Below are 14535 nucleotides of genomic sequence, written 5' to 3'. Positions count from 1 at the left end.
TCACTGGGCCTGCAGCTGGAACCATCCAGTTTTTAGGATATTTGGTCAATGAAAAGTTCCCAAATTGTCTAAATATATGTAATATTAGCATGATGATGTCACCAGGGTTGTCTCAGTCTGGGCATGTTAAATCTGCATTTTGTTATCTATTAATCAGGTTGAGGGGCTGCTAACGTCACGGGAGATGCGGTATCCAGAGCTCCTGGAGCTTTACTTCTACTGCAGCAATAAAACATCTGTTTGTCTAATCATTTTTCCTCTGTGATGTCCAGCTTTGGTAACGTCCATCCATCCACTTAGACCAGTTAAGGGTTGCAGGGAAGCTGGAGTCTATCCTAGTAATCATTGGGCAAGAAGCAGGAACTTCTGGACAGGTCGCCACTCCATGACAAGGCCACAAAGGGAGGCAAACACATCCAACAAACAGCCCCAAACTGCTGGAATGAGCCTTTAACATGAACATGTAATTGTATAAAGATGTTTTTGTCATTGTGGAGCTTCGCTTTCACCGCCTGCGCTGCGTATTTCTGTCCACCTTGCCAGGTAACTGATTTGTTGTATGTGTGAATGCAACCTGTTGTCGGAGCCATAAATTCAGCTGTTAGGCAGCAGAGACAACAAAGCATTCACAGCAGCTGCTGTTACATCAACAAATCACTTCAGTTGGACAATACACGCGTGAAGACACCAGTTTGGAGGGTTATCAGGAGTGGAAACTGGATATACACATGAATGTTTTGCCCCCTTTATCTCCAGTGTTGCCACCATGTTGGTGTCACCGCTGTCGTCTTCACTGACTCAGAAACTTTCCAGTCGAACTCAAATGCAGCAGCAACAAAGAGGGGATCATTTTAGATTGTCTGGCGGTCTCCCCATGGCTCGCTAATGGAGACACTGAGATTTATCTCAGGTCAGGGAGCCTCTGCGGTGCTGTGGAAGTGGCAGAGTTTAATTTAGCCTAGAAACCCGACTCTCAGCCTCCTCCGTCAGCTCCTTCTCTGGGTCCAAGACAAGACCAGCAGTGGGCCGCAGGCGGAGGTTGGTGGGAGTGTTTTGGTGTAAAATGATGAAAGATGTCTTCAGTTAGTGGTGAAGCCCTGGAACCCCATGCTGTTCCCAGATGCAGATGGTGGGAAGGATGTAATTCCAGGCCTGGCTGCAGCACTGCGTGTGCACATGTATGTTGTAGGATACATGTGTATGTTGTTCAGGTGCTGTTGGTTGAGATATTCACCTCCCATAAAAGCTTTTTGTTTTTGGAGTGGATTGTGGGGGGGTTACAGATTATAATCTTAATACATAAGACATTTTTTATTCATTATGTTTAAATATGTAGAAATCTTATTGGAAACATATTGAAGTTACAGTTATGTAATGAAGTTAATAAATGTCTAAAACGCTGCTTCTGAGGTGGGAGTTTGGGAGCGGTGCTGAAATCTAAGGGTCTGACTGGTCTGCAAGACGTTCAGGTAGAAGGAAAGTGTCAAAATATGGAAGCCGGGAAGCTCTTCGTTCTTTCCAAACAGTGTTACTCTCCTAAAAACCTGTTGGAGCTTCTAATGTTGTGACTGAATCAGATAAAAGATGGATGATGTGATGTGATGTGATGTGATGTGATGTGATGTGATGTGATGTGATGTGATGTGATGTGATGTGATGTGATGTGATACGATACGATACAATACAATGCGATATGACATGTTGCGATATGATATGATGTAACACAATGCAAGACAATGTGGTACAATATGATATGATACGATGAGACACAATATGTTACGTTACAATGCAATATGATACGATAGGGTACGATAAGATGCAGTGCAACATGATGCGATGTGATACAATGCAATAAGATATGAAGTAATGCAATAGCACAGATTGATATATAGATATGGTACATAGATAGTAAATATATGGAAAGTGGACTATTAGTCATTATTGATGTCTTCAGGTTCAGGTTAATTAACAGTGAGTTAACTGGATGTGTTTTACCACCTGGATGTGCTGAAAATCATCCATTTACTGTTTACCAACTCTTGCAACCTGTTTTAACAGGCAGTCCTCTGAACCTTTGCTTAACATTATGTTATAAATACTGACACCTGGTGGCTGAGTTTGACTTTACAGCCACACTGAAGTTAATTCAAATGACATTTTTTATGTTTTTATGTATTAAAACGTATAAATCAGCAGGATAAATTGTAAAGTTGTGTGAAGCTGCTTTCCTTCTAAACACAGAGAGAATAATAATGTCTGACTTCCAACCATCAGGTGTGTTTTCCTGCTGTTACAGACACAAAAGCCGGTTTTAGTCGCAGATCTTCTCATGAGCGATGTAGTAAAGATACAGAGCTTAAACTTTGTAAATATTCAGTAAATCTACACGTCAATGTTTTACATAAACTTATGACATATACGCCGTAGAAAAGTCTCTTCTGGTTGGTAACGAGGCAACGTCATGTTTCGCTTCTACAAAAGTTATTTAACAACTTTCTAAGACTGTAAATCCTCCATCACCCCTCACCTAAACACAGCTGAGAAAACAAAGCAGCCAGGGAGTTTTCAGCGTATTTAAGGATTCATTCAGGACTTGCAAACTAAAATCAGACTACACCTGCTCCAACAACATTTTAGACCCCAGTAGAAGCAGATTAAAGAGTCGTGACTCAGGTAAAGTCTGTGTTTTAAGCCCCACACGCATTAATGTGTAAATACTACAAATAAATATTGCCTCTGTATTTGCAGGACCCCTGTTGTTGCCCTCCGGAGCGCCTGAAACATGGCTCAGTAAGTCAAACGCATCATTACATACAGGAGAAAACAAAAAGCTGATGTGTACGACCCCGCAGGGTCCAGAGGATGCAGAAGAAGACCAGCACCATGTCTCTGACCATCTCCTCTGCCACGTCCTCCTCCTCTGCAACCACCTCCCGAGAGCTCTCCTCCTCTTCCTCCTCCTCCTCCTCCTCCTTGCTTGCTCAGAGGCACTCCAGCCTGGTGCAGCCTCTGTGTATTGGAGCTCAGAGGGTAACTTCACCTCGTTGCAATGAGTCCTTCAGCGGAAATGTATGTAAACATGATGTCAACATGTGTTTCTGTGCAGACTCAGAGCCCCATCAGCAGTCAGCAGTATTCTGGGCACGGAGTGCCGCCCACGTTTGTTAAGGTCAAATACATGAACACAGTGGTAGAAAAAGTGCATCTGAATCCTTCCTGACTTCCATCCTCTCTGCATCCTCAGTGTCTCCATGATGTGTCAGCAGTGAAGGGTCAGCTGGTGGTCCTGGAGTGCAGACTGAGGGGGACCCCTCCTCTACAGGTCATGTGGTACAGAGAGGATGAACAAATACTGGACTCGGATGATTTTAGGATACTGCGCAAAAGTAAGTGGATTTAAATTAATCTGGTTTTATTTGTGCTGTGCAGTTTCATGGCAACGTGATCTCAGACACTCTGCCGACACATCAGTGTGAGCAAGTTCATCAAAAGCAGCCTGGTTAAGGAAAAGCAACAGGTTGCATGTAATCTGAGCTGCGGGAAGGAAAACCTCCAGCAGAAGCCGTCTGCCTGGACCGGTTGGGGTGGAGACGACAGGGAAGACTAACATCATGCAGCTTTTATCCAGAAAGACGTTAATGATGCTGATACTGCCATTTGTTTCTAGACGAGGAGCAGAGAGGTGAAGAGGAAGAGCTCAGTGATGACCAGACCTCAGAATGATAAGATTTATCCCAAAGGAGGGTTTTAAACCTTGAAGGTAGAGAGGAGTCAGGCTGGGATCTGTTCCATCAGCACGGAGCCTGGTAGCCGAAGGTTCTGCTTCCCGTCGTACTGTTAGAGACTCTGGAACCACAAGTAGACCTGCAGTCTGACAGCAAAGTGTTTGGAAGATATGGAACTACAGGATCTTTGATATACAGATATGTGAGAATATCCTCGCTGCAGCATGTTGGATCAGCTGGAGACAATGCAGGGCATATCTGGGACATTTATTCATTCATCTAAGTCTGGAAGCTGGAGTCTATCCCAGCAATCACTGGGTGAGAGTCATGAAATAACTCTGGATTTCCTCAAACACTTTCACAAAAACATGAACTGCCGACAGCGAGAGACTTTGCAATCTTGTATTCAGATTTTTTTTCTTTAACAGCTTATTAACAGTCATTTAATTAAGTTTGGAGTAAAATATCAACTTAGGACCTATTTTTTTGACTTAGCACAACTTTGCCTTTGGTGCGTGTTTCTGTGGCGCCCTCACTAGTAAATGTTTGTTTTGTTCGCTCTCTTTGTCTGTTTGGTTATGTTACTGGTATCAACATGACCTATTAACATTTTATCACCTTTCTGAAGATTATCTTATGTTTGTTTTTGTTTTTGTTTGTTTTTACAGGAAAGTCTTTTCCTGCTGTAGTGTATATATACATATGTATATATGTATATACATACATATACATATGTATTCTTCCCCTTTCATTAAAGAAAAGGCTGAATTTACAACAGTCACTCAAATAACTGGAGACTTAAAAAAGAAACAATATATATATATATATATATATATATATATGTAAAGAGGGTTGAGTTTATTTATGTACTTTTTAAAAAAGATAAATGTAGATCATGTTTAATCTAAAAAGATGCTCTGTCATTGTTTCCTCAGAAGCGAGTTCTGCATCAGTACCAGGTGAGTGTCAAAAACAGATTCAGTGAAATAACAGTGGAACAGGGAGGATTTGACATCATTTTATTATCCTTTTTTCTTGCAGCTTCTCACACCTGTAAATAATGATTTAAAGACTTGTATCAACAATAGCTGCTGATGTTTTTATTTCATCAGAGGAGCTGTGCACGCTGGTGATCACAGAGGCTTTCCCTGAAGACTCTGGCCTGTTTAAATGTGTGGTTCTCAACAACTTTGGCACCGTTTCCTGCTCTGCCATGCTGGAGGTTTACAATGGTAGTACATCATTTAACGGCATATATTCCTCTCAATCCGTCTGAGACCCTTTCAGTCATAACAGCCTTGCACCTCTCCATGCAGACCTGGAGGAGCAGCTGGAGGTGGAGGCCATTCGGCATCAGGAAGTCGTTTCTGACAGAGAAGAAAAAGAGTTCCAGGAGGAGTCTCTGTCCTCCATGAAGAGCTGTGATGACTTTCCCCCTGTGCCGCCTGACTCTATGAACCTTCCTCCTCCAGAGTGGCCTGACAGCCCTTTAGAGGACAACATCCCTGTTGCAGAGTGAGTACATGATGGTTGGTTCTCACACTTTATATAAATCTGATGTTATTTTAATTTTTTTTAATTAGTGAGATTTTTCCAAAGAAAAAAAAGTCATGGGTTCAACCTTTTTTTTTTTTTTTTTTTATTTATTTATTTATTTATTTATTTATTTATTTATTTTTACTTTTATTTAATAAGATTTAAATGGAATAATTGATACTACTGCAAAATATTTCATTATCATAGCCCACTCTTCAGGATATTCAGTGTTGACCCCTTGAGGCCTGAATTAACCCACAATTACATGAACAGAATTTGAAACATTTAAATATGACATTTAAATATATTTTACCATTTTGTTGTTATTTTATTTGCTTAAGCTGTTTTGTACACTTGCTGTTTCTGTACAGCACTTTGGTCAGCTGTATGTTGTTTTTAAAGTGCTTTATAAATAAGTATGGTATGGTAAAAATAAATGCAGTAGAGAATAAGGGGAACAATTTTATTAAACTTGGAATCAATTGAAATATTATTAATAATTCACAATAATTATATTTAAAAAGATTTAATAAATAATAAAATAATCTGTAAAACATGTGCTTGTAGTTTCCATAATCGGCCAGAAGAGGTCGCTGTTGTATCACCAAGTTTTCCTTTAAGAATTAATGAACTGAAATTAATCAGAAATCAAACTTCTATCAGGAAGATAAAGACATTAAACAGATAAAGATAAATAAGTGGAAACAAGCAGCGTGGCACAGACAGTCAGGCAGGCGCCTCGTATTGATGTGGTTCTGGTGACGGAGACGTGCCCCTCCACGGGAGCGCGCAGTGTCACCTGTTGCAGTCCAGCCTCCCGCAGCTCCTCGCGGCGTTCCCGCAGCCTCCCGCAGCTCATTCAGCCATTACCGAGCTCCACAGACTGCAGGGCAGGAGCTCCTAACGGGGTAAGAAAGTACCTGCACTGTGTCGGTGTTTTCTGGAGGTTTTGTAGCGTGTCAACCTGCCGGGAACGTGAACTGTTTGTGGGGAAAGTTCGTGTTTTTTCACGTTGACGTCAGAAGATTTTTATTTTTATGTTCCTTCTTTTCTGGTAGGAAAGACATGTAATATGTCGTGTCCTTCTTGTGAGGTCAGACTGTGTTTAGAGCGAGTAGAAAGTCAACTTTTTGTCTGTTTTTTGGGGGCTTTGTGTCTTTTAGTGGAAGGAATTTCAGAATAAGACGCAAATGTAAGTTCATTTAACTTTAGCTAAGTTGCTTCAAACATCTGCTTTTTACTCTATTGTTTTCTGGAAAAAAAATTAATGTATTTGTCCATTAAATAAAAATGTATTTAATATCTTAAAACATTTAATAAAATATTTTCTGTTTTTGACCACCTGAAAGGTGGTATTATAATATCTTGTTAGAATGCCTTCTGAACTCTCGCGAGATTTAATCTTTTAACGCGTCATAGATTTATCATGATTTTTAGTTTATTAATGAAGTTATACATTAAATTAAACAGGCAGTTATTTTATATTTCTCTCAAAGATTTAATTTAATAATAAATAATGAGAAAGATTAAGTCAACAGTAGGTGTGCATACATAGGCTTTAAACATATTTATATTTTTAGAATTGAATGCTGCTTGAGTTTTGTGTGGCTACCCGTAACTTGATGCAATGCTCCTGTTCAGACCCAGTGAGCGTGTGTTGGTGTGAGGTATGCTCGGCGGAGAGGGGTCCGGCCACTATTTCAGCATCCAGAGTTATGATCTCATGTGTAATATGAAGAGCAGACATGGCGTCGGTGTCCTTCAGAACCCACCGGTCCCTCACACCTCTCCCTCTTCTGCTTGTGATACACACAACAGCAGTTGTTCAGGAGCTGTTGTCGGCTCTCTGGCCTGGAAGGTCATGTTGAGGTTCTCTGGCCAAAGTCAAGTCTGCTGGAGAAAATCTGGGTTATCTGTAGAGAGAGGTGCACCTTTTGCTTTTGACGTAAAACAGATAAATAACAGACAGTAAGTTGGTGTGTTTGAGTTAAACGGGTCCTTTTTCCCGTTGATGGTTTTTGGACTTACTTTCCTTTTTTTTTTCGGCTTGATCAGGAAAATTACGAAAACTTTGACAATTTCCTCAGCTTTATTCATAATAAGTTTGACTTTAGATGGTAGATGGAAGCAGCGCTCATCCATAATTCCTGCCAGGGCTGCTGCCAGAACATTTGGGTCCCATGAAAGACAACGGCATGGACCCCACCACCTGATCGCACATTTTAGATTTTTGTTTTTGCTTCCAGCTGATTAATTAAAAAAAAAAAAAAAAAAAAAAAAATTTAAAAAAAAGTTTTTCATGGGAATAATAAAGATCTAGGTCTGTTTAACCCTTTATGATCATTTTGTTTTCTTTCATATTCAGCATGAAACTATTTATTTTGTTAATGTAACAACAGAATGAAGGTCTTGGTTCATACCAGAAGGACAACTTTAGATTAAAATTTCTAATTTGAAGGTATTTCATTGCATGCTCTATAAAGGGTTAAATCACAGTGCAGACATCTAACTAGGTTATTTTAATATAAAAGGTTTATTAGTTTATATTACCTTTGAAAAAAGTATTTATTATTTAGTAGTAGTTTGTAGATCTTTTTGGGCCCCTATCAAGTCATGGGGCCCCTAGATTCTTCCTAATTTTCCCCCATATGGCGCCTCTGATTCCTGCCATTATGATCCATTCTTGTTGCTCCACCAGAGGTTTAATCCAAATCTATGAAACTGCGTGAACATCAGTGTCGTTGTCGGTCATACAGAGGACTTAAAGTACCCATAATGCAAAGCAGATCCTGTGTGTCTGCTTTAAAGAGGCTGTGTCACCAGCGGAGGGTTTGCACCTGCCAGTTGATGTCCGAATACCAAGACGGATATAGCTTTGCCCAGTTAATCACACAAACACAAGCACACATAGTAACTGGCACACATACAGTACCTGCATGCAAACTTCTGATATGTTGGAACATAAATGATTATTCTGCTTGTTAGGTTTGTTCTTTTCTTCGCTAACTATTCGTGACTCCTTCAACGTAGGAAGAAAAGCTTAAACAGCCATCTGCGTGACGTTTTGCTGCGTTGCATGACCAGAAATATCTCAGTATTCTTCTAAACGATACCGGCTTCATGGTATTTATTTCCATGTGACTGGAAGTCCACAGTTTCTGGGAGTTCTCCCGTCTATGTCGCGTCTCCATGAGACCGAGAAAAGACATGCTGTCCTCTGTGTCCATCTGGCTCGTACCCAGAGCCCACAGCTCGGTGATCAGCTGGTTAAGGTTCGATTCCCAGCCTTTGCTGCAGGTTACCCCCTCCCCCCCACACACACACGTCTCTCTGACCTCCTTTCCTGCCAGCCGCCGGGTCATAAAGGCTTCTGCAACCAAAATAGTATCCTGAAGAAAAACACTTTATTTTCCAGACCCCCCGGGTTCATGGTGTGGGGTGGGGGGGGGCGGGCAGGCGTTAAAAACCTGTTCCAGGAGACTGTTAGAGGGTTTGTCAAAGTACTGTCATTTTTCCGTGTCACAAGGTGGAGAATATGACGTGAAACGGCACAAAAATCCGAGTGACAAGAAACGCACTACTCAGAGGGAGGCTTTATAATCGCAGATTTATTATGTTTGGTTCGTAATTTTATTAGAATAGAAAGTTTGTTGCTTCAAAACTTTGTCATGGCAGAGTGGAATCTCACATTGTCCCACATTTTCAGTCTTTGTCCTACGTCTGGTGAGAAGATCTGGTCTCCCTGGTCCAGACAGCAGAAAGCTGCTGCTGCAGCTTCACTTCCTCCTCCATCCGTTTTCTCCGCTCAGCATCTCTGCAGCAACGTCTTAAAACCAGTCTGACTGCGTGGAGGCAGAAGACATTCAGAGCTGAACGTAGACATTCAGGTGAACGAGGCGCTAACCTGCTGCTCGGTTCAGTTTTTCTCGCAGCGTAACCTGAAGCCTGAGCGGCAGCGTTGGGACACAAAGAGCTCCACAGTTTCCTGCAGGATTTCAGTGAAAACTGAAAGTGACTCATTTCATCTCAACCTTTTGTCCACATTTTCACACCAGAACCACCAAATGTCGGCAGTTTATACACTTCTTCTTCATGTTGAAGCGATTCAGGACAAAGTTTTGGGACTTCTCCACTCTGATCAACTTTATTTGTACAGCGCCACTTCACAACAATGTTGTCTCAGGACACTTTACATACACATCATTTAAAGCCAGTTCATGCATATCCTATAATAGAAACCAACTGATTGCATCGAGTCATGACTTGGATCCAATCCTCCATCCTGAGCTGCACGAGGCGACAGTGGGAAGGAAAAAACTCCCCTTTAACAGGAAGGAAACCTCCGGCAGAACCCGGCTCAGGGAGGGCAGCCATCTGCCTCGACTGGTTGGGGTGGAGAGGACAGGAAAGACAGATCAACATGTATAAACATGTAAACCATGTAAAGTTGTGTAATTACAACATATACATTTATGTTTAGTCATATCAGATATTTATTTATTCTACAGTGAGTGAGGATGTATAGGAGGACACTCTAACTTCCTCTGAAACGGTTTATTATCTCCGCCACGGGTTGGTTTGTCTGTTAGCAACATTACTCCTAAAGTTGTGGATGAAATCTTAGGGGTATGTTGGGGGGGGGGGGGGGGGGGGGGGGGGTCACGAGGAACAAATGATGAAATTATGGTGGGGATCCAGAAGAGATTCTGGTTTTTAAATAAAAAGTACAAAGCGGACGCTGCGCCGCTGACGACCACGCCATCGTATGCAGCGGGCGTGTGCATAATGCGCGTAACTTTGGCTCTAATTGGCCGATCGGTACGACCGACCCCTCTTTCTAATCGTGTGATACGGTAGAATCACGCTGATGTCATGTTTACATAAATGTGACCAATCGGCACCGACAAAGCAGGAAATGTTTGTGACGCTAAATGACTGACAGCTGTTGTCGTCCAATCAAACTGATGTTACCGGGCAGAAAATGGTGATTTAGTCCGCCTAACGACTCCCGAAGCACCGTGGGAAACGTAGCCGCTTTACTGTAGACACGAAGGTCCAATATTTATGTTTACATATCTCTGCAGACTTTGTTTACTTGGTCTTTTAATTACCTCCGCCAAGGAGGTTATGTTTTTACCAGAGTTTGTTTGTCTGTTACCAACATTACTCAAAAAGTTTTGGATGGATTTTGGGGATATCCAGGAAATGTTGGGGGTCTCACAAGGAACAAATGATGACATTTTGGTGGAGATCTGGAAGAGATCCTGGATTCTGGATCACTCTGAATTTATGTTGGGTGTTAATCACAATATGCTTGGTGGAGTTCGGCGCTCTCCGAGTGCTTTTCTAGTTTACATTTATACCATCCTCGTTCATGAATATGCAGGAAAGAAGCGTGTAAATAGTCCACTACAGGGACACGAGGCGGGAGAGGGTTAGGGATGGAGGAGAAAATGGGAAAAGGGGGCAGAACTGGAGGATGACATGAAGCAACCAGTTAAGCCACCCGGCTCCTTATAAACACCCAGTAACAAATGCTTTCCAGACTGGTGCCGGTCTGGCCCGGTTATGGATACAGCGGACTAACAGAAGGATGAGGCAGACAGCTGCTGAGTCATTCCAGCTTCAAGCTGCCGCGTTTATAAGCTTTATGTTAAAATGACAACAGACTTCACAGAGTTCACCGAAGCACAGCTGCTGCTCTTCTTTTATTAGTTCATTAAAGTGGAACTATTCTGTGCATTTCAGGCTAATTTATTTTTATTTCTGAGACCAGAAGGGCTGGGATTGGTGGAGTTTTTGTCACAACTGGCTTTATTTACTTCAGACCGACCCTCTCCGTAGGCTGTCAGATCAGCCTGCGGGCAAAACGAATGGCTTGAGACTCTTCCGCATTAAGCCCCGCCTCCCGCCACTGCACTACATCGGGAGCGCGCACCGCACCTGCTTTCACCGTCATTGTAACGTCTCATAAACAGAAGGATTAGGCTCATATGAACTCAATAAAAAAACAAACTACAATGTCAACACATAGCATACAGTCCTACATGTTGGAACCTGAATCAGAGCCTGAAAACGAAGTGGAAAACAGCAACCCACAGCAAGGAATGCAGCAGGATGTCTCTCTTTGGTAAACTCACCAGCCATCGTTGGAAATAACTTTATCCCACGTTTTCCACCCGCCTGATGTATTTGTACATGCCCTTGTTAACCAGTAGAAGGTAACCAATCACCGAACCTTATCCCCCGGGACGTCACAAGGATTTCCACGTAGAAAAAACCTCTAAAACGACGCGTTTTTCGTTGCCATGGAAACCGAACGGAGAGCGTGCTGGAACTCAAACTCAAACATGCGTTTAGGTGATGATAAACAGTCTTGTCATATGTCTGATGAGGATTCAACACTGTAACACTGTAGAAAGCTCAGAAAACTCCAAATACCAGAACAGGACCCCTTTTAATAAAACTAAATGTCTTTATTAGCGCCGCTGACATCTTCTTCTTCAGTACGGCGTCCAAACAAGATTTAATACCAGTAAATAATGATGTTTATTGCCCTTAAAATGTTGCTGGTGCTCTTCATCTCTGTCGCTTAGATCCGGTATTTGTGTTTGGAATAAAACGTTGACGTTTAGATAATATCTAGATTCCTTTTATATTTTATGTTTCCATCCATAAATGCTTCGCTGAGATTTAGAAGTTCCAAATAACCATAAAATATGCCGAGACTTGAGGTCGGCGGATGCTGGGAGGTCAGAACTCTGCTGGCGCCCCTGGAGACCGGATCAGAACAACAATAAGACTGCCGCTGTCATCACTAATACCTGGTCGCCATGGGAACAGCGTTCTTTCCTTGTCAGGAGCAGGTGTGTTGGATTTCACAGGAAGAGAAGTTGTTAGTGGGCTGAGACGGGAGCAGAACCGCTGACATCTGCTTGACTCGTTAGCTCGACTCGTTAGCTCGACTCGTTAGCAAGCCTTTGTTTAGTTTCTGGTTGCTGTTTTCATCGTTTAGTTTACTGAGATCTGAATGCTTAGAGTGAATTTTTTTCTAACTCACCCATTTAAAAGTAATTTAATCTTGAACTTCAGCACATTCAGCATATTTCGTAGCTTCTTCTCCCGGCTCCCCTCCTCCCCCTCCAACAGCGCATACCTGATAGCCACACCCTGCATATAAACAGCGTGTTAGGATGAAAATACAAAGTAGTGAAGAAGAAACTTGGAAGGCAAACATGGCTGAGAAAATGCAGGAAGGATTTCCCGACCCGGCTCGGTTTATTTGCCTCCTCCTGCTAAACAGCCAAGAAAGAGAAAATCGTTGGTGGAAAAAGCTGCGAATGAAAAAGCCTCGGATCACGCAAGGAGCAGAACCAGAGGGGGAGGAGCCAATGCAGGGGGAGGGGGCAATATAGGGGAGGAGCCAAGACAAGGTCTTGCTGGCTCGCCAACATTACCTGCCCTGGCTTTAACTTTAGGATCTATGTGAGTTATTCTCTCCTTTCTCCCCCTTTACATGGCAGGTGCCCTCAAGCACCGTTGTTTATATCCCCATCAGCATCTCAGGAAACACAACACGTAACCATGTGGTTGTCATGTGACCCTCCATCTGGTCTACGGAGGTTTTCCAGCGTTTCTATCCGTCCAGGAGGTTTACAATCCAGACACAACATGTAGTGTTTATTCAGAGACTCTAGATGGTAAATCCACCATTATTTATCACATCTTCATCACCATCACTACCATGTTGCTAAGAGACCTCTATTTTCACCTGGACATGATGATGAAGACGCTTCCTGTCAGACTTTCCACCAATCAGAGAGCTTAAACTGACGGTAACGTCCAATCAGGAGCAGCCAAAGATCAACAGGTGATGAGAAAAGCAGGAAAATAATGATCCTCTATGGCTGGAATAAAGCCAAGAAGACGTTTGGGATGCAGCTGAGGTGGAGGTGCTGCAGTGAGGATAGCAGGTAGATAGTAGCAGGAAGACGTGTGGAAACATGGAAACAGTGTGTGTGTGTGTGTGTGTGTGTGTGTGTGTGTGTGTGTGTGTGTGTGTGTGTGTGTGTGTGTGTGTGTGTGTGTGTGTGTGTGTGTGTGTGTGTGTGTGTGTGTGTGTTTCAGACATGAGAGAATGATGTTCAGAAGAGAAAAGGCTTGGTCACTGCTGATCTATGTGTGTAATTTCTGCAAACTTCTGGTTGCTCTTTATGCTGCTTTATCTGTTCATACATTCATTTTACATCATTTTAGCCTCAGAATCTGAAAGGGCTGAAAACATCACGTTTCCATGGAAACGTCACGCTTAAATACAGCAAAAAAAAGTTTTGTGTTTTAATGGTTAAAGATGTTCTAACACGTCGTCTCCCTCTCTCTAGTCTCCCTGAGCCTCATCAGACCAACCACTCCGCTGAAGATCCTTTCAGTCGCAGTGAGGAGGAGAATGTCCTGAGCTCATCCGAGGTCTCCGTCCGAGTCTGTACTCCCAGTCCTCCTCCTCCGCCCTCCCCACCACCACCAGCACAAGTCAGGGAGAAAGCTCCAGCACCCAAGCTGTTCACGCCAAGCAAGCTCAGTTTCACAGTGAGCATCTCTGACGCTGCAGAAAAGTAGCCGTCCATCGTCGTTTCACTCATTTTTATTCATATTCTATTCTTCCTCCCAGTCCTCCCAGTCTGGAGGCAACAACATGAACCTGTCGGACCTGCCTACCTTCACCCCCAGCGCCTTCCCTCCCAGCGCCTTCAACTACGAGCGGCCGAGACATTTCATCCAGTCTCAGCCGGCCTTCCAGGCTCCCAGCTATGAGAGTGTTCTGAGGGAGGCCCAGGAGAACCAGAACAACCAGCAGAACCTCAGCAGCTCCCAGTCTTCTCTGGAGCTGCAGAGTCAGACTAAAACCACACAAACTCAGTCACTCTCTGTGACCCAGTCAGTGTCCAAGTCCTTGTCCCAGACCCAGTCCCAGTTCCAGTCCCTCAGCCTGAGCCAGAACCAGAACCAGTTCCAGTCCCTCAGCCTGAGCCAGGACCAGAACCAGAACCAGTTCCAGTCCCTCAGCCTGAGCCAGGACCAGAACCAGAACCAGTTCCAGTCCCTCAGCCTGAGCCAGAACCAGTCAGTCTCCCATCCGCAGATCCAGACTCAGGCCAATGGAACTGGGAAATCCTCTCCTTCTTCCTCCAGCCTCAACTCTCCCACTTCCACCTCCTCCGCTCCTCCTCCTCCTCCCTCCTCCGCCCCCTTGCTAACTCCTTCAGCCCCCACCTCC

The 14535-nt window shown here is 43.3% G+C and overlaps 1 protein-coding gene across 1 annotated transcript in view; it reads left to right on the top strand.

The window, feature by feature from the left end:
• myot (myotilin) overlaps window positions 1-14535 on the top strand; it is a 51514-nt gene that overhangs the window by 5406 nt on the left and 31573 nt on the right. The window contains exons 2-10 of the mRNA XM_079250209.1: window positions 2749-2790; window positions 2853-3030; window positions 3107-3169; window positions 3245-3386; window positions 4661-4684; window positions 4838-4957; window positions 5042-5240; window positions 13643-13847; window positions 13930-14534. Of these exons, the coding sequence (XP_079106335.1) occupies window positions 2783-2790; window positions 2853-3030; window positions 3107-3169; window positions 3245-3386; window positions 4661-4684; window positions 4838-4957; window positions 5042-5240; window positions 13643-13847; window positions 13930-14534 (1544 nt within the window). The 5' untranslated portion in view covers window positions 2749-2782. The remainder of the gene's footprint in view (window positions 1-2748; window positions 2791-2852; window positions 3031-3106; window positions 3170-3244; window positions 3387-4660; window positions 4685-4837; window positions 4958-5041; window positions 5241-13642; window positions 13848-13929; window position 14535) is intronic.

The sequence above is a fragment of the Telmatherina bonti genome (genome assembly GCF_933228915.1).
Source record: "Telmatherina bonti genome assembly, chromosome: 12".
In the NCBI taxonomy this organism is placed as follows: Eukaryota; Metazoa; Chordata; class Actinopteri; order Atheriniformes; family Telmatherinidae; genus Telmatherina; species Telmatherina bonti.
Note: the sequence above shows the minus strand (reverse complement) of the source record. Positions and strands in the feature narration are given on the sequence as shown.